Below are 20,343 nucleotides of genomic sequence, written 5' to 3'. Positions count from 1 at the left end.
GAGAGGAGTCTTCTGCCTGTGTGCACAGTTCTCAACATACTCTTCCTGCAAGTCCTAGGTTTGCTCGCAGGGACCTCAGACAGGCACCCCCTTTGCTGGTGCATTTTATGTGTGCTAGAGCTGGGGTTAATGTTATGGGGGCAGTAGTGTCATCCTGAGCCATTGCCCATCACTGTCACTACTTAGGAGGTGGCTGAGTCCTGGGGGAAGCGATGAGGAGTTGAGTCCAACGACTTTGTGCACTAGGGCTTCTTTTTGGTGGCGCTTTCTTCTAGCCATCTTTCTTGTGGTGTTTTATGCTGTGAATAGTATGACACTGATCTGTTCCTAATGCCTGCTTCGTCTGTTTTATCCCTTTTGTCTGTTTGGACTCCTGCTGTATGTTAGAATGAAAAGGTAAGAGTTAACTCTTCTAGATGGTGCATGCTTTCATTGGATCTGTAGAGGCTTCTGTGTGTCCAGTCACCACATGGAGGCACTGTGCACTAACACTGCAGTTGTGATTAATGCCATGTGCTAGCTATGCTATACTTGTCTAACAAGCTCATTGTTGTCCAGTTTTTGTCTTGTCATTAAGTTCCCATATCCATGGCAGCCCTGGATCTCAGTTGTGGCCTCTCCCAAACTGTGAACCTATCGTGATCCCTCCCTTCCTTGTTTGAGGAATTTAGGCAGTTTCCTGTGTTCCTCTTTTAAAAAGTCTGATTGCCCTGGAGCCTTGACATATTCTCCTTACCACAAGATGTGTTTTGCTTCACACTGGCAAAGTGGGACAGCCCTGGGTAATTCAGATGTTCTCCTATATATAAGGGGGGAGTGGGATAAGAACTCCATCACTGGAGTGGTTATAGCAGCCTTGGGGAAACAGATACATGCAGTGGAGCATGGACCACCACATACCACATGGGCTCAGTAGGCAGCACTGGACTGTTCAGTACAGATCCATTGCACATCTTTTCTGGAAGTATCTGACTGTCAAGGATCAGCAGAGTGGGGTAGGCATCAACTGATCTTTATGGCTGTAGCCTTTGCCTTTGTTTGTCCTGTCATCAGTTTTGGTACCTTGCATTGTATGTAAGAAAACAAAGAAAATGCAAAGCAGGGTTCCAAAAATGTTTTATGCAGACCACCCCAGTCAGCTGCACTTTGTATTCCGGGGGTAGGGGGAGTGTCCTCCTGCTCTCCTCTGAGATCTGAAGGGAAGCAACCTCCTCCAGTGATATACAAGTCCGATTGCTGAAATGCTCCAGGGTGGAGGAAGGGAGAGTCAAGAAACTACAAGGAGAGAGATGTTTCCTTCTTGCAGAGCCATCTCAAATTTGCAGCAGAATGCTGCTGATTGAGCTTCTGTCAGGCACTCTAAACTCTGCCATGGCTAGCCTCTGGCAAATCTCCAAGGGGAATAATAGCTACCTGAGTGGCTGCAGCACAATCCTGTGGGGAAGACAGAGGTGGCTTTCGGGGAAGGTTCTGCTGGAGGACATGGGGGTGAAGTGTATTCATTCTGCATATATAGAGGCGTAGGTGAAAGGAAAAATAATGCAGTTCTAATATGGTATGGAAATCTGCCCAGTCAGGTCTAGTGCCATCCCACCTGCAAATCACCCATTGCTCTTTAATTGGCCTTCAGTCTGTCTCGGCAGGACAGCCAGCTCCAACACATTTTTGGACTCTATTTGACTGCCTATTTCTTAGGTTATTTTACTTAATGTCAGCTCTGAGATGGAAAGATGCGTGGAATGAGAGAGAGATTACTTCTTCACCGCTTTAGTTAATTTACCTGGAGATCTACCAGCTTTAACAAGCATTATGTCATGTTCTGGCAAGCGGGTCAAGACTTTTCTTTAAATGAGAACGTGTTTTCTAGAGAATGAAACTTGGAGAGATGTGCAGTATCCTGCCTTCTGGAAATGTGATCCCACCCCATGGCTATCCCAGCCTGTCTTTAGTGTGCGAGCAAGAGTGTTTTGGTGGATTGTGGTGGTGATAGTTTTCCATTTCATCACTCCAACTATTGTGAGGCCCATCACAACCTGTCCATAGTAGTCCTGACCTGAGAACTATGGTGGGTGTTATCTGTTGCTGGTGATCCCAATCTGAGTACACCCATGGAATGTATGTGCTGCTACAGAACAGGGTTAGAAGGGACCTCAAGGGTCATCTAATCTAACCCCCTGCCAAGATACAGGATTTGATGTATCTAAACCAGTGGTGCCAACCTTATTACACAGGGGGGCCTCAAACCTAAGCACAACCTTTTGTGGGCCGAACTGAGTCTCCATATTTTAATAAGATTTAGAGTCCCCTCTATTAATTTATATTTTAAATTCAGCTTGTTTTGTATGTATTTAGATAGGTGGTTTTTATGTACAGTATTGTCTGTTTACGCACTTGTGTAATATAAAATGATGTAAACATGACGACAAAATGCTAATGAATCAGCCGTTACTATATTGTGTTGAAGCAGGCTCTGGGCCTTATGAAATGCTCTGGTGGGCCGTAGTTTGGGCACCCCTAGTCTAAGCCATCCAAGACACGTGGCTATCCAGCTTCTTTTTGAAAGCCTCCAGTAAAGGAGCTTCCACAACTTCTCGGGGCACTCTGTTCCATTGTCCTACTGTTCTTACAGTTAAGAAGTTTTTCCTGAAATTGATGGATGGAGTAGTGAGACACCCATGACTACCAGTCCAAGAGCTAGAGTATACTGAGGCAAACTGTCTCATGCAGATGACTTGTCTCCTAAAAACAGTCCCATGCAGTCCCTGAAAGAGCCACTTTTCCTGAAAGGTGAGAAGATGTCCCTAGGAATCAATGCCATCAACTTCTGCAGAACCTAAGCTCTCATTTTGAAAAGCTGCTGCTGGTGTGTGGGGAAGCTGTGAGCAGTAGAAGGTGGGTAGGCCCTGGGGAAGCTCTTCACTGGGGGTACTACCCAACTATTGGAGGCTGGGTGGGAGGTAGAGTGGTGGAAATTCTCCACCTTTGACTACCCTGGAGGGTCTTTGGGGGGGAGAAGAGAAGAGACAGAGCGCCTTCCTGCAGCTACACCTCTACCTCGATATAACACTGTCCTTGGGAGCCAAAAAATCTTACCGCGTTATAGGTGAAACTGCGTTCTATCGAACTTGCTTTGATCCACCGGAGTGCGCAGCCCCCCCCCCCCCCCCAAGCGCTGCTTTACCGTGTTTATATCAGAATTCGTGTTATATCGGGTTGCGTTATATCGGGGTAGAGGTGTAGCTGGGGGAGAGTGACAAACTTAAGACCTCCATAATGACATCTGTTTCTGTTGTGGGAACGCCTAAAGACCCCCATCAGGGATCCCACTGTGCCAGGCACTCCATACATGTAACAAAAAGCTGGTCCTGGCCCTAAGGAACTTAGATTAAGTCAGCCAGAAGCTGGTGTGAAAGAGCCCCAATGCAAGGTCTAAGGACAGTACCCTGTGAAAGACCAGCACCTCTTCTTATTTTCAGCAGCTGATGGCAGGGGAACTCTCCATGGCATTGTCTATGAACCTCACATGTGAAGCACTTCTGTTTTTTATATGCATCTGGGCTAGTGGGCTTAGCTCTCTGAGTAGCTCTGTAGTATGGTGTTCAGGTCCTGGCCAGATGTCAGTGTCAATATGTTCAGATAACCCAGCCTGCGCAATCAGAGATGTTCTGTGTGGAAGGATGTGTACACTGATCTTCAGGACTCATTCTTGGATCCCTACATCAAAAGTGTGGAAGACAAGTGTTATGAGTATACTTTCTGATGGATCTTTCTTCTTCACAGCTTGTACCCCAGTTAGTTCGTATTCTAAAGAACCTTATCATGTCTGGATATTCACCAGAGCATGACGTGTCTGGGATCAGTGACCCCTTCCTGCAGGTAAGGATTGATAATAAAACTCTCGGGTAGCTCTGTCTCCAGTGCGGTGTTTGGGACTTGGTTTCTGACTCCCTCACCTATTGTGCGAATTCATGGGAGGAGGAGTAAGCTTATAGCTATCCATATTCAATCCATATCAGTTGTTTGGTTGTAGTGGGAGTGCTTCTGGCTAGAGGATGGAGACCTAAACCTAGTATAAATCCTTGCTTCCTGGGAAAGACCTCACTGAGGGAGAAGAGTTCAAATCCTCATCTCTGCTCTAAGCAGAGGGCCTTGTGATTTAATTGCCATATTTATCAGCATCTGATCTGTCTCTCCTGCACTCTTCCATGAGTTAACCGGAGGCTACTGCATAAAGTTGCTTTATGCCAGATGTGATTTAATTTGCTGCCTTTTGTCTTTTCAGGTGCGAATCCTGCGGTTACTAAGAATTCTGGGGCGAAATGATGATGACTCAAGTGAAGCAATGAATGACATACTTGCGCAGGTGAGGCCTGCCAGGTTAGGTTGATATTCAGCCTAAATTGCTCCTCTTAATTTCATCTTGTTACTTCTAGTTACATCCCTGTGTACCACAGAGTGAGCATCAACTCATTGCACCACAAGTATGTGCTTCTGAGGGCAATGATTTACTCTGGCAGATGCTAACAATCTGGGCAAGTGGGTGGACGGTGCCTTGTTCTGATACAGAAATGAGAGGTGGCCTGGGTAGGGTGCTGCAGATGCTGGCAAAGCACGGGCAAAGTTACTTTACTTTGTTTTTTTTTCCAGGTTGCCACTAATACAGAAACAAGTAAAAACGTGGGTAACGCCATCCTCTATGAAACTGTATTGACTATTATGGACATCAAGTCTGAGAGTGGACTGCGAGTACGTTGCCTTTACCATGGTTCTTTTCACTAAACCCATAGAATCATAGAAGTTAGAAATGAAATGACTGATTAAATGGAGCTCACCTGTTGGGGCTAGGGCAGGTACTAGTTTTCCTAGTGGACGTATAAAGCTAAACCGTTACACTTGATTTTAGTCAAACAATGGGCCCCAGACTGAGTTCGTCAGTTAGCGAGGTCTAGTACTTAGGGCTCTAAAGTGTCACTGGAATTGATTGAATCATAGAAACGTAGGGCTGGCAGGGACTTCGATGGGTCGTCTGGTCCAGTCCCCTGCACTGAGGCAGGACTAAGTATCATCTAGACCAGTGTTCTTAACCTGGGGTGCACGTACCCCTGGGGTGCGAGACATGCCAGATTTTTTTTTAGAAGATAAATCATCGAAAACACAAATTAAGCACAGGCAGGTAAGTACAACTACTTTGTTTCATCAAACCTATGTATTAACATTATACGTTTTTTAACGATTACAGTGTTAAATTTTAACTGCGAAATTAAAATAAATATATAATTCTCTCTCTTTCATTCTATAGTTATGATATCTCTAGGTTTAAAGAACTGACCTACTTCAACGATTTTTGATAAGGGGTGCGAGAACATATTTTTGAGAACCAAAGGGGTGCAGGCTGCAGTAAAGGTTAAGAACCACTGCTCTAGACCATTCCTGACAAATGTTTGTCTAAAAAACCCCCAGTGGTGGATATTCCACAACCTCCGTAGATAACTTGTTCCTGTGCTTAGCTACCCTGACAGGAAGTTTTTCCTAACGTCCAACGTAAATCTCTAAGAGTGACTATGGTGCTGGTGGTAGATGTCTGGGATTCCAGAGAATCTCAGAGCTTGGGCTCAGGACAATGTTACATCAGTGAGATCCTGTGCCAGATGTGGTACCAGTAGCAATGTCTGGAAGTTAACTGCTTGTAGCATGATGAGGGAAGGGATGAGAGCTGTGCCAGGAACCACCGTGTGTTGAGACAGTGTCTCTCTCTTCCTGAGCTCCAGGAGGGTGATAATGGATTCCTCTTGTAATTTGTATCCAGTGGCCAAGGAGGTGGAAACATAACTTGGAATGTCTGAGGGGAGCTGTAGATAGTGGTTAGCGAGTTTATTCCACAGTTGAAGCATGCACAGCTGTACCAAGACTTGGTGCCCTTGTACGACTTGCTGTATGTTGTGCAGTGAGATTCCTCTTTGGCCTGGTGTGCAGCCTTCTCCCAGAGCCACCATGTGCATGACTCCTGCCTCTTTCTCTGGTTAATCAGTGTCTGGAGTTCTTGCTGTTTCTGCCCCTGTCATTAGCCATAGCACTTTGCATGCACGGTTGCTGAAGGACCATGTGGGCTCGAGGAGCAGCAGCTTGCTGTGATCGCTAACCTTCCCTAACTCTTTTTTCTGCAGGTGTTAGCCATTAACATCCTAGGCCGTTTCTTGTTAAATAACGACAAAAACATTAGGTAAGTTACCTGAAGTGTGTCAAACATGGGCACTGCTGTGTTAAGAATCTGCAGAAGCAGCTCCCAAGGCAAAGTGTTGGGAAAGGTGGTGGGGGTGGGGGATGGGTATGGCTAAATTCCCTTGGTGACTACTTTTCTTTCTCCTTGCCATACTTCTTTCCCTGGGCGTATCATGGCCTTTCCTCACTAGCCAGCAAGTCTACAGCAAGCGACTGCAGCCCAGTTATAGACCAGACACAGGTTCCTGGAATAGCTCAGACTGTTTTTTTCCAGCGGCCAGTGAAGCTGCGCTTTCCCTTTGTCACAGCAGAAGTATCTCTTATGGTACATCTACATCCTCTGGTTGGAAACTCCCCTCTGGTTGGGTCAGAGAGCAGTCTGGCAGATTTTCCTTTGCTCCCAGTAGCACTGGGAAAATCCTGTCCCAGTACAGAGGAAGACTAAACCCCTTTATTTTGCAATGAAACAGAATGGCTGGCACGAATGTGGTGTTCTTCCCTTGTCCTCTCTATCCCAGATATGTAGCTTTGACATCTTTGTTGAAGACTGTGCAGACAGACCACAATGCAGTACAGCGGCACAGAAGCACCATTGTGGACTGCCTAAAAGATCTGGATGTCTCCATTAAACGGTAATTGAGCTACAGAGAGCTATCTGTTTGACTTGTTACGTCAGGACTGTGAGCCTGTGGGGTGGGGAGAGAGATAGATGCACGTTAACTGCCCAGTGCAGCAGTCCCACCAGGGAGACTCTTATTACTGTCCAGTCTGCCCCCTGCTTCAGAGAGAACAGGGATGGTGACAGGCAGCCAACTTATCAGGGAAGCTGATCTTGCGTAGGGCCATGGAACTCCTTGCTAGAAGAGCTCAGAACAAGCCCAAGCCTGAATGAGTTCAGAGCAAGTTGTAAAACTCACCTTTTTAGTAAACTCCCTCCCCCAAGTTTATGCTTGTAAAGTAATCAGTGAAAGTTCTACAGGCCCAGAGTGGTTCTTCACTGCCTGGAGGATCAGGCAGAGGTGTACTGTTTGTGCAGTACTCCGCTATCATGGTAATAGGAGTTATATAGAAACCTAGGGGACATGGAGTTAGCTCTGGTAGATTTGTCACAAATGCAGGATTGTTTCCTGATGTACGTTTTCTGGTGTTCAGTTTGAGTTTAAATGTTCAGACGGGTAGGGCTTCCGCTCTGTTCCATAGTCTAGCACATCTCACTCCCAGGGATTTTTCTCTTGACATTCACCCTCAGTTTCATCCTGTTACCGCTTAGCTACCTCCTTTCTGCCACACTAAACACCTTGATTTTTCATCTTGCGCCTGTGCAATACTTGTGGGCTGTTGTTGTGGTTCTGTCTCTCCCCCCACACCCTATCCTCACTTTGCCAAGCGTTGCATATTTAGCTTTTTCAATTCTCCTAAGTTAGGCCTTCCAACCCTTTGATCACATATTACTCTTATCTAAACTCGGTCCTGTTTGTCAATATTGTTCCTGTAATGTGGTGTTCAGAACTCAGTGCGATATTCCATGTGTCCTTGCACCAAAGCTGAAGAGAGAGGGGCCATTATACCCTTGCTCGGGGATATGACACCTCTGCATGTGCAGCCCAAAATTGTATTGCCCTCATTGCTATCATATCACATTGCAAACATATCTGTTTTGTTGTCCCTGCAATCCATGGTTCTCCTTCGACATCACGGCTTGTCAAGTTTCTCTCCCTATTGAAAATCTGTGTAATAGATTCAACTTTGACAAATAATCAGTTTTCATGTTTCTAATCTCTCTGGACCTTTTATTTCTGTCCTCACTCCTGTCATTAGCTCAATTGTTCTGAATGTTGCTATTCTGCAGATTGGATCTGCCCTTCTGTTAAATTCTAACGTAATCTGTCTTTGTAATGGGTGTTGCACAAGCTAATCTTACAGCCGAGCCCCATTCTGAGGTATGACTGCACAAGGATTCAGCAAATCAACATCTTTCCATTGCAGAGAGCCAGGGCCTACATGAGAGGCTAGAGATGGATCTGGTGTGTGGGAGGTCACAGTGTCATGCTCTGGAGCATGGTTGGAAATCAGTGGTATGCTAGAGCCCTGTAGAAGCTTCTACTCTGGTCTGTGCAGTTGGAGGATGAAGCCTTAGAGTGATCCATCGGCAGAGTGCCCTGTCACAATGCTGACACTCAAGCTGCTGACAACGCACGTCTGTCATTCTGGCAATCAGCTGACTTGGTGACAGAAACCCTGGGAGCACTAAAAGCAGATGTGTGTGGAAGCCAAGGGCGATGATAGCTTTTTTGTGCATTTGGTATTGGCTCTCTATTGAGGCCCATCCTTGTCTCCTTTAGCTATATTGTAGTGTATGTCAGTTTAGTGCAGGTAAAAGTGCGCTTGGCCCTTGCTTTCAGCTTGTCATTGGCCCACTAAATAAGCTCAAGTGCTTGGGAGATCCATAAAGGAAATAAATCTCTGAATATGGTCAAAGAAACTGCAGCTGTGTCCTGTGCTCAGTGCTCTGATGTATGGGGTTGTGAAGCACCAAAGCACTTCCTGTCTTGCTGCTATATTGATAAGCTCCAACATGACACAAGATTAAAATTTAAACATGAAACACCTGATGGGCTAGTAGGGTTAAGGGCAATAAAAAAGAAATTTTAAAATAGATCAGGAAAAAAGCAATCTAGCAATGGTATAGGTCCATTATTAATCAGGGATGGTGAAATTGTTAATGATGTAGAAAAGGCAAAAGTGTTTATTTTTTTTATATAGGGAAGAAGCTAGATCACATAGAGTTTACAGTGTTAAAGAAATACTTTATATTTTGACAGTAACTAGGGAGATATTAAATGGTAGCTGCTAAAGCTAAACCGTTTCAAATCTTCAGGACCAGATAACTTGCATTCAAGAGAATCAAGAGTTGGATGGGGAGCCCTCTGATCCATTGATATTGATATTTAACAAATCTTGGACTTCTGGGGAAATCCCAAGTAATTGGAAAAAAGTTAATGTACCAATACTTAAAAAGGGTCAGCGGGTGACTTCGGTAACAACAGGCTGGTTACCTGCGCATTGGTCCCAGACAAAATCAAGAAAATGGTGATATTGAGCATAATCGGTGAAGAACTAAAGGATGGCAGCATAATTCAATATGATTTTACTGAAAATAGGTCTCAACAAACAAACTTAATATCTTTTGCGAATACAGATTTGATTGGCAGAGAGGTGACTGTTGGCATCACACAGGTAGACTTCAGGATGACATTTAACTTAGTCCTGCACAACATTCTGATTTTAAAAAACAAGCACGAAACAACATGATTGTTGCACATATTAAATGGATTTTAAAACTGGCTCAGTGATCTCAGAGATAACTGTAAGTGATGCTGTTTCCTCTTCAAGAAGTCTGTCTATGGCCTCGTGATATTCAGTATCTCTATTAATGATCTGAAAGAGAAAATAAAATCATTGCTGATGGATTGCAGATGACCGACTAGTGGAATGGTAAATGATAGATAGCTCAGTTATATAGTATAGTATAATATGTATTGCTTGGAAAAAATGAGCTGGGCTCAAGTGAACAATGTGCGTTTTAATACAGCCAAATACAAGGTAATACATCTGGGAACCAAGAGTTTAGGTCACACTCCCAGTAGGGGGGACTGTATCCTGGAAAGCAGCGACTCTGGAAATTACTTAAGGGTCATTATGGAAACCAGCTGAGTGTGAGCTCTCCGTGCAGTGCTGTGGCCTGTAAACAGAGGAACACTGAATAGAAGGTGTTAGAACCTCTGTGTAAAACATTCATGAAACCATAACTGGAAAATCGTGTCCAGTTCTGGTGTCCACAGTTCAAAAAGGTTGTTGACTAACTGGAAGGCGTTCAGAGAAGAACTACACAAATGATTTGTGGTCTAGAAAATCTGTTTTATAGTGAGACTAAAGGAGTTCCATCTATTTAGTGTATGCAAGAGAAGGGTAAGAGGTGACTTGATCACTGTGTACAAGTACTTACACGGGGAAGAGATTTGTGATAGTAGAGGGCTCCCTAATCTAGCAGACAAAGACAGAATGAGACCCAGTGGTTCGAAACTGAAGCTAAACAAATTCAGACTAGAAATAAGGCACCCATTTTTAACAGTGAGAGTGATTAACTAGTGAAACAACTTACTGCGGATGTGGTGGATTCTCCATCCCTTGAAGTCTTTCAGATTGGATTTCTGGCTCAGCCAGACCCTTTGGATTTGATGAAGTGAGGTTTTCTGTCCTGTGCTACGTGGGCAGTCAGACTAATGATCATCGTATCCTTCTGGCCTTCATTTATACAATTGTAGTCTCTTGCAACTTGGGGTTGTTTTCACTATTATGTCAGACTAATTCTGCAAGGTAGTGACCAATAGCTGGAGGTTCAGAAATTCTCAGATGGACACTTGCTGCTGAAAGGTGTTCTGTTCTTTAGGATAGTTAGAGGCTTCCATAAAAATGCTGGAGAACTTCCCTTTTCCCCTCTTTTCAGTTGGTTTTTGTTCTCGGCTGCTTAATATCTGCTGGTGAATGGGAAAGTAGCATTAATCAAGATTGCTGCTGCTTTCCTTACTGAAAGATGAGAATGCAGGAAATGGAGGGATTTGGGCAGGTAGGAAACCTGTGCCTGTATTTGTCATTTGATGGTGATAGCTTATTAGCTCTCTCTCTCTTGTTCCAGGCGTGCAATGGAGCTGAGCTTTGCATTAGTTAATGGGAACAACATCCGTGGAATGATGAAGGAACTTCTGTATTTCCTGGATTCCTGTGAGCCAGAGTTCAAGGCAGATTGTGCCTCTGGAATATTTCTTGCAGCAGAGAAGTAAGGACTCAATTAAAGTTCACATTAATCCCCTGCTGGTCCTGGGAACTGTGTGGCTGGGCATTTGTGTATCTCCCCCAGCCATGCCAGAACCAATGAGGCTGGGGGACTGTGTTGGTCATTTCTTCCCCTCCCCTCTGCAAATCGGCCCTGGTGTGGTCTGTTGTTATACCTATCTTGAGAAATGGCATGGTCCAATGCTTATAGCTTTATGGGAGGTACTGTTTGTAGGCACTTAATTACTGATTACATTGTTAAACAAATCCAGAGTGCTGACTCCTTCTGCTATGTGGAATGGATGCCGTGTTCAATCTCTCTTCCATTAAATTGTGAAACAAGATGATCTCATTACTACTGTGACTTTATAATTGGAAGACCAGCTCTACTGTCCTGTACTGCAGAGTATCACTTTACTCCTCAGTAAAGCTAGTCATTTAATGCTCACATATTGAAAAACTGAATCCATATACTATTTCCCAGCAAATATGAGATGGAGGTGAGGGGAGAGGAAGCTTTCATAATCCTGCCCAATTTTCTACTGGTGGTAAATGTCAGAACTAATCACTCCTCTGGTTTTTTCTTCATTATCTTCTCAGATATGCCCCTTCCAAACGCTGGCACATAGACACAATTATGCGAGTCCTAACAACGGTAAGTGGTGCATATCCTGAGAACCTATGAACGGCTTTCTGTGACTTCGTGCAGTGGCTAGTCCTGCATCAGTTTAGAACCATCAGCCACTCTGCACTGTAGTTGTGTTGACTGCAGGCTTTGGATGCTAATACAGAGCACTGTGTGTGTGTAGGAGCTAGTGACAAGCAGCCTGGGACAATTAGTTAGGGTGTTCCCTGAAATGAGAATTGGAAAGGATTTTGATTTTTTTTTTTCTTCAAGATTTCAGAAGAGAATGTGCAAGGAGCCACTAATGTCCTAATATTTAATTACTTCAATGGCAGTAGCACCCAGGGGCTTCAGGAAGGGTTAGGGCCGCTTTGTACTGCGTGCAGTACAAGAAAATATGGAAATACAAGCTCTTTAGGGGAGAGACCATAACCCAAGAAGCCAAGTGACATATGAAGGGTGAGAGGAGAGGGGTACAATCAAATACATACAGCTTTTCAAGATGGATCCTCCGGCCATTCTTATGTAATTAATTATACATAAAGTGCCAGCTCTAACCCAGCTACCTTTGGACCTAATTATCATTTGACTGACCACTTGATAACAATCACTGCTGAGGTGGGACTAGAGGAAGGCCTTGCAGATGAGGTCAGTGAGGACATGCCATGTGTACGGGGCAGCATGGAAGAAAGCATGGAGGAGTTTGTGTGAGAAGCTGACAAATGGGTGCTATAATTTAACATTTGAGACAACAGTGTTCTCACAAAGTGCCTGAGAAACTGGGGCTGTGGTCTCCAGTTTGATTCCTGTCCTGAATGTCCTCGTGTGGAAAGGAGTAGCTTCCTTTATTGAGACTGAGACTCGATTTCCATTCAAAGGCTGACTTCCATTGAGAACTGCCTTGGTAGTAAGAGGGGAGCTTCTTGCAAACAGTTGCCATGGGGATTGCACAAGCTCCCTCACACAGTGCCCTGACCTAGGCCTGCTGAGGTATGTCTGGACTGCAGCTGGTAGCATGCCTCCCAGCCCAGGAAGACAGACACATAGCTAGCACAATACGTGGTGGCAAGGTGGTGACATGGGCTGGTTACCCAAGTGCAAACTCTGGGTTGTACTCGGGTGGCTAGCCCAAGCTACCGCCCATATTGCAGCGTCCACACTGACTGTTTGTAGTGCGCAAACTAGCTTGAGCAGAGATAGTGCATCTGTCTACTCGCGCTGGGAAGCATCCCCTCCTTTAGCTGTGTGTGTTGGGGCCCATCAGTCTGTGCCTGCAGCTCTTAGTTTTCTGTTTGGCCAAACTTTGATCTGCTCACTATTAATGCCAAGGGTTAGCTTAGTCAGTGTCAGTAGGCTGCATGTAATTTTCTCTTTGTTTCTGTGCTCTTGCACAGTTTTGTCCTTGGTCAGCTTTTTGGCTTTCTTGATGCCAAGGCCCACTGGACAAGAGATGCAATTCAAGCAGTATACCGCCTTCCTCCAAGATGCCAAAGTCAAATGACATGTTTGCTGCCTCATCTGCGTTGTGGGGAGAGGTTATTCCCTGGCTCTTTGTTCCATGTTCCTGGCCCCTAGACAAAGGGTCTGTAAAGATAGATAAGCAAGCAAGTCCCCTGGCCTGTCCTTCATCAGACCAGAACTCCAGCTGTGAGCAAGAGAACAAATAGAGCCGACTTCTGCATGTCTTCGTTGAAACCTTTCTTGGCACCAGAGAATGTGACACTGCTGCCGTCTCTGCTCTGTTCTTTGGAACTGAAATCCAAGGTACCTTGCATGTCTGCATCTTGAGTGCCGAGGTCCATGCAAGGAGGAGAAGCCAGTGGTGCTATCATCCTTTCAGACTGTCTGAGGGCTCAGAGAGATGCTTCTTTTGTGGAGGCATCTGTTCCTTTTTCTGCTGTCTTAATGTGGAAAAGGCAAAAGAGACAGGGGCCTGGGATCTCAAGTAAAGGAACATCCGTGTAAGCTCTAAGAGAATCAAAGACCTTGGTGCTGAGTGATGCTGTGAAAGAATTTCTATCTCAAAGAGAACTTTTTGTATGGATTCAAAATAAACATTTGGCATTGGTGCTTGTGCTCATTCCATCCTCTGCTTCTCCCTGGAGAAATGGAGTCCTAATCCATGCAGATGCATAACAGAAAATCAGTCACTACCTCCAAAGAGCTCTCAGTCTGGATTTGCCAAGACACAACAGGTGGATGAAGTAGACATAGGAGGATGTGGGCAGGACAAACCCGTGGTATATTTGGCACATTTTTGCTGGTAAGCAGCAACCTTAGCTTGTGCCTGCCTAGCCATTCATCTATTGAGTAATGCAGATGGCAATGACTTATTTTCTTCCTGGTTCCTGTGGGGAAGCATGTACTTTGATTACTTTTTAGTTTGTGCTGTGATAGCCTTCATTTTGACAGAGATATCAGAGGGCCTCTGCAGCGTAGATTTTTCTGGATCATCAGGATGTAGTTTGTTGTATAGGTGGGTGGGGGGAGAAGCTAAATAATAACTGTCTCCTACTGTTACCTGACTGTGTGCATTCACCATCAGCCATAGGCTATGTCTGCCCTGAACACTCCCTGAGGCATGTGAGGTATGCGTAACTATGCACTGCAGTGAAAAGCAGGCTGTGTCCACGCTGCGGAGTGTAGGTACATGCAGCAGTGAAATGCTGTGGCGTGGGGATGCAGCGGGAAAAGGCTCTGACGGGGGAGGCTGTGGGAAGGGCTGCTGTAGCTCCCGCACTGGGGAAGCGCTTCAGCAGCGGGGAGGCAGTGGGACACTACGTTACTATTTTTAGCAATGTTGGCAGGAGAGGCACTGCTAGGGGGTGTAGTGAGACATGTAGGGTATGTACCCTAAGCTTCTGGTTTGTCTTTACTCTACTTGCCTAAGCAGTGCCTTGCCATCTACACTGCTATTTATACCCATGCCAGTGGGTCGTGCAGTGTATGTACTCTACATGCTGCTGTAAGGAGTGTGCAGTGCAGACACACCCATAGAGCATCTCTTCGGGATGTTGCAAAGCAGTTTTTAACTCCTAGCAAATTCTTTAAAGTACCCTTTGAGTCTGCTCTGAGCTGGCTTGAGTTTCACTGGTGGATGGAGTATGCTGGAAGAGGGTGTGACAGTGAAACCAAAGAAGCCTCCTGTATGTTTCTTGGAAATATGACTTCTCTTTCAGGCAGGAAGTTATGTTCGAGATGATGCTGTCCCCAACCTGATCCAGCTGATAACAAATAGCATGGAGATGCATGCCTATACTGTACAGAAACTCTACAAAGCCATCCTTGGTGACTACTCCCAGGTAGATGTCCAGCCCAGGTTTCGCAGTGACCCCTAGTGTTCCTGTTAGTGAGCCAGCATGAGTGACTGCTTCCAAAGGAAGCTAAAGGCTCGGTAATGTCCATTGAAAATCCCCTATGGGCCAGTCCTCTGGCCAGTGAGGACAGGAGTGGTCCTAATTCTACCTGTTCTCTTGGTGATGCGTACTGCCCTTTGGACTGTACCAAACATCCCCCAGGAAGCCTCTTGGTGCACTGGCCAGGCCTGCTGTGCCTGCTCATAATGGGCAGGATTGGATGCTACTGAGCCTGGGCTTTGTCTGTCATGCAGAGAGCTGTTTGTCCCTGACATGTCTAACCTTCTCTTCTGACAGCAGCCCCTAGTGCAGGTGGCCTCTTGGTGTATGGGAGAATATGGAGACCTCTTGATATCTGGTCAGTGTGAAGAGGAGGAGCCAGTTCAGGTACAGCTCTGGGAAGGGGGAAAGTAGAGCAGTTGTGAGTATACTGGGGGGGGGGTCGGAGTAGTGTGGTGCTGGGCATGTGGGAGTGGGGGGATGCTCTTGCCGGGGTTAGCACTGGTGGACATGATGCTGCTGGGCCGGAGAGGAATCACTCTGCTGTAGGATGGAGCTGCACTGGGGGCATGTGTATTGTCAACACTGGGAAGCTCCTGGCATTGATGTTGAGTTGGAGGGGTTTGGGGGCTAATTCTGGCCATGCAGGGGCTGCGCATCGCACTGCTAATGCTACTTCTCCTTGGTGTATGGGGAAAATGCAATTTATAAATATATCAAATGTATGGATTTTAATTTTTAAATGAATTTCTCAGTGCCAATCCAGTGCTCTGCATGCCTGTCCAAGAAATGGCAAATCCCACTATGAACACAAACAAAGGGGTGGACTGCCCATAAATATACCCGCCAGCCCATATCCTCCTCCGTGATGAGGGAGCAGAGGGAAACAGTGGTTTGGGAGTGTGCCCAGGAGGTTGTGCAGCAGAGTCCATCTCTTTTCTAACCCTGCTGCACTTGCTTTGCTCAGGTAACGGAAGAGGAAGTACTTGATATTTTAGAAAGTGTCCTGATATCAAACATGTCTGCATCCGTTACACGAGGTTACGCTCTCACCGCCATCATGAAGCTTTCCACGAGGTTCACCTGCACTGTCAAGTGAGTCTACCTTGGGTGCTCACGCTGCATGGGGGGGGCGTGCTGGTGAAGGCCAACAGGACATGCATGTGGCAGACAGGAGGACACAAGCTGCAGTGGGGCCAGAGGGAGGGTTTCTGTGATGTAGCTTCTGCCTTCGTGTACCATAAAGGGTTTTCCTGTTGCTTAAACTCTGTGATCCTGCCTTGCATACATGTATGAAGAGTGTTGTGTGGGTTTGTATGTGTCATGCTCTCCCTGTTCGTTATGGTCTGTGCTCTGTGTGGAGACTGTGAGAGTTCACTTGGAAATATTCTGTTGCGGAAGTGAATCCTCACTTACGTACATCTCTACCCCGATATAACGCGACCAGATATAACACGAATTCGGATATAACGCGGTAAAGCAGTGCTCCGGGGGGGTGGGGCTGTGCGGTCCGGCCGATCAAAGCAAGTTCGATATAACGCGGTAAGATTTTTTGGCTCCCGAGGACAGCGTTATATTGGGGTAGAGGTGTATATAGTTTCCCTTTTGAATTCCCTCTGTCCATAATTCAAAGGGAATGAGCAGCCATGTTGTTTACAGGTGACTTGTCTAGCACTGTTGGGCACACTGCTGGTACTGGGGATCTGATATGCCCTGTAGTATTCCAGCAAAGTGTCAGACAGCATAGCATCATGGGTAGGGCCCTACCAAATTCACATCCATTTTGGTCAATTTCACAGCCATAGGATTTTAAAAATCATAAATTTCATGATTTCAGCTATTTAAATCTGAAATGTCACGGTGTTGTAATCGTAGGGGTCCTGACCCATAAAGGAGGTGTGAGGGGGTTGCAAGGTTATTGTAGCGGGGTGGCGGTACTGCTACCCTTACTTCTGTGCCGCTGCTGGCAGCAGCGCTGCCTTCAGAGCTGGGCAGCTGGAGAGCGGCGGCTGCGGGCCAGCCACCGCCAGCACCAGCGCAGAAGTAAGGATGGGATGGGATGGTATTGCCACCCTTACTTCTGCGCTGCTCCCTGCAGAGCTGGGCCCTCAGTCAGCAGCCGTCACTCTCCAGCCACCCAGCTCTGAAGGGAGCAGCGCAGAAGTAAAGGGTGGCATGGTATGGTATTGCTACCTTTATTTCTGCACTGCTGCTGGCGGGGCGCTGCCTTCAGAGCTGGGCATCTGGCCAACAGCTGCCGCTCTCCAGCCACCCAGCTCTTGAGGCAGCACAGAAGTAAGGGTTGCAATACTGCAACCCCCTAAAATAACCTTGTGACCCTCCGCAACTCCCTTTTGGATCAGGCCCCCCAATGTGAGAAACACTGGTCTCTCCCATGAAATCTGTGTAGTATAAGGTAAATGCATGAGCAATGGGTGGAACCCCCCTTCGGGGAGGCTAGCCCCAGCTCTGCCCCTTTTGCCCACGGCGCATGCCCCCCTCCCTGGCATCTGAAGCCCCAAGACCCCCTGCCCTCCCTGGCTGGAGGATCCCCGGGCTGGCGCGCGCGCACACCCACCCCCACCCACCCCCACCCCCAGTGGAGTCCCAGGCCATCTGCAGCTATGCCGAGCCTCCCCTTCCCAGACCCCAAACCACCTGGGGAAAAGCAGCTCTGGTCCGGAAGAAGCTTTTGATATGCCCCATGCAGGTTCCAGGGCAGCTGAGGAGGCAGTACTTGCTACTCAGCTTCCTTAGTTCATCAGTAATCTCTCTGGACTCCAGGGAGATTACTGATGAACTCGGAAGCTGAATAGCACATACCACCTCCTCAGCTGCCCCGGAACCTGCATGGGACAATAAATCGAAAACTTCCTCCCAAAAGCCTGCACCCGGGGGTTTGACGGCTGCGGCAGTGCCAGGGGAGCCAGAGCCTCCCCAGGCCTATTCTACCCGCCGCCCATGGGTAAAAGCACACAAGACCAAATTTCACAGGGGGAGACCAGATTTCATGGTCTGTGATGTGAATTTGGTAGGACCCTAATCATGGGCTGCATAGTTACCAAGGTAGTAAATTAGAAACAACACTGTCCCTATTGGGTTACAGGCCAGTTACATGGACACCTGCTGGTGAATTCTGAGCTCATGTCTGGGGAACACTCTGCCCTTGCTCAGTGCTTAGTGGTTTCATTATTGGTTTCTTGCCCCTCAGCCGCATTAAGAAGGTTGTGTCCATCTATGGCAGCAGCATTGATGTGGAGCTCCAGCAGAGGGCAGTGGAGTACAATGCACTTTTCAAGAAGTATGATCACATGAGGTGAGTAGATCAAAATGGTCCCTTCTCACCTTAAATATTTCTTGTAGTCTGACCACCTGCATAACATGGGCCAGAGAACGTCACCCAGTGATTCTGCATCAAGACCACAGCCTGTCCTTGGGCTAGAAGCATGTCTTCTAGAAAGACGTCAGCCTTGGTGTAAAGACATGAAGTGCTGGAGAACCCACTATGCATCTTGGGAAGCTTTCAGTGGTTAATGACCCTCACTGTTAAAAATGTGCATCTTATTTCCAGTTTGAACTTTGCTGACTTCAACTTCCAGCTGTCTGCTCGTTATGCCTTTGTCTGCTAGATTAGAGCCCCTGTGCTGTCTGATGTAGTCTTCCCATGTGAATCTCTTTAGACCATAATCAGGCAGTCCCCATCCTACAAGAAATACCCAGACAAGGTCTATCCTCCTCCTCCTCCTCCTCCTCCCCAGACTTGGGTACAAGGGAAAGATAATGGGAGTCCAGTGACAACACTGGGAGACAGCCAGTTCCATATGCCGGCCAGCGCTTCCAGAACCAGTTCCTCAGCATCCTAGAGCTGGGCTTCTGTGGGCTACATTTTAATAGCTTGTCTTGTCCATGCTTTCTCCATTCACAATTTCATGGACCCCAGCTCCCTTCCCATTGGTGATGCCATAACATCTCTGTGGCAATTACAGGAACGGCTCTCATGATAAGGTCACAGGAGGAAAGCTTCTTTTAATGGAATTTAGCTGCTGGAAACATGATGAAGCCAGCATCAGATGATCACCCAGCTCCTTGCAAATGCACGCAGAGGCACTGCAGAAGACAGTTTAGGAAGCTTTGCCTTAGAGCAAAAAGGATCATGAACTTTGATTGTGTAGCCTTGTGAGAAAGGGTTTGAAAAGCTGGGGTGGTGAGTGTATTGGCCTTCGTTACACGGGAGTGTTCCAGGGTTGACGGTTTTTACTCCAGAAGAGTTTAGTAATGGCTGAGAATGCACAGTCCTGGGGCTCAGGTTCCTTGGCAATGTGACACTTTTCGTTTTCTAGCCCTCAGAGGCACATAGGCAATGTAATAGTCTGTTCAGCATCATGCGCAGTGTCCGTGGGGCGTCCCCCAACTAGGTAGGCTCGTATCAAGGGGTGGCTCTCATCTTCCATCTCTTTGACTTTGGTAGCATGTCCTGCATCCCATCTTTCCTCCCATTACCTCCCATCCACCCCTTCTACACACACAATCTCTCTGTGTTCAGACTGTTACCTAGTAGCTCTCCTGAAAGACTGGAACCTGGGTAAGTTTGCTGCGTGGGTGCTTGTCTTCCCCATTCCATCACCATGCCTTGTGCTGGATAAACATGCCTGCCCGGAAAACGCAGTCAGTTGCTCTAACTCAGCGGCATCTGTGAGCACCCCCTCCCATGCCCCAGTGTGCTTAGGTCTTCTCCCCCTGAGTCTTGGGCTTCCCTATCCTAGCTCTGCAATGGGACCTGTCCCTTGTAGGTGCAGGGCAGGGCTCTGCATTGCCTATAAAGAAAATACCTGTCAATAACCAGGTTTATGCTGGTGAGAGAGTGGCCCCAGTCTTTAATCAGCTCAAGCTCAGTTTTGTGATCCCAGAATTCAACTCTTCTCGTAGAGCTAAAGCAAAAGGCCGGGCACCCTCTTTACATCATCCTTGCCATCTCAAGTACTTTGGACTGGGATCAGGGTAGATGGCCCAGAGTGTAACCATGTCAGCTTCTTTCAGGTCAGCCCTACTTGAGAGAATGCCAGTTATGGAAAAGGTGACCACAAATGGCCCCACTGAGATTGTACAGACCAATGGAGAGACAGAGCCAGCAGTGCTGGAAACCAAACCTCCCCCCTCTGGGCTGCAGCCCACCAGCCAGGTAATGGAAGGTGCTCTCTTCAACTGGTGTAACCCTCCCACTGCCCTGTCAGACCCAGGGGCTGGAAGACTATTCCCCTCTCCCTAGTAAGCCAAGGGCATCTCTGCTTCTCTGACCTGTGTCTGACTGCC

At 46.9% G+C, this 20,343-nt stretch overlaps 1 protein-coding gene and 1 non-coding gene across 2 annotated transcripts in view; both read left to right on the top strand.

Moving 5' to 3' along the window:
- The window catches only part of AP1G1 (adaptor related protein complex 1 subunit gamma 1), a 92,281-nt gene that overhangs the window by 57,520 nt on the left and 14,418 nt on the right, over positions 1–20,343 (top strand). The window contains exons 7-18 of the mRNA XM_065416888.1: positions 3,781–3,876; positions 4,283–4,363; positions 4,648–4,746; positions 6,165–6,220; positions 6,738–6,851; positions 10,916–11,056; positions 11,653–11,707; positions 14,857–14,979; positions 15,331–15,420; positions 16,001–16,128; positions 18,245–18,349; positions 20,071–20,212. Coding sequence (XP_065272960.1) covers positions 3,781–3,876; positions 4,283–4,363; positions 4,648–4,746; positions 6,165–6,220; positions 6,738–6,851; positions 10,916–11,056; positions 11,653–11,707; positions 14,857–14,979; positions 15,331–15,420; positions 16,001–16,128; positions 18,245–18,349; positions 20,071–20,212 — 1,230 coding nt within the window. The remainder of the gene's footprint in view (positions 1–3,780; positions 3,877–4,282; positions 4,364–4,647; positions 4,747–6,164; positions 6,221–6,737; positions 6,852–10,915; positions 11,057–11,652; positions 11,708–14,856; positions 14,980–15,330; positions 15,421–16,000; positions 16,129–18,244; positions 18,350–20,070; positions 20,213–20,343) is intronic.
- Positions 8,331–8,417, top strand: LOC135889075 (small nucleolar RNA SNORD71). Its single transcript, XR_010561916.1, has one exon. It is a non-coding gene; the product is annotated as a small nucleolar RNA SNORD71 (small nucleolar RNA).

Source organism: Emys orbicularis, chromosome 14, assembly GCF_028017835.1.
Source record: "Emys orbicularis isolate rEmyOrb1 chromosome 14, rEmyOrb1.hap1, whole genome shotgun sequence".
NCBI lineage: Eukaryota > Metazoa > Chordata > Testudines > Emydidae > Emys > Emys orbicularis.
Note: the sequence above shows the minus strand (reverse complement) of the source record. Positions and strands in the feature narration are given on the sequence as shown.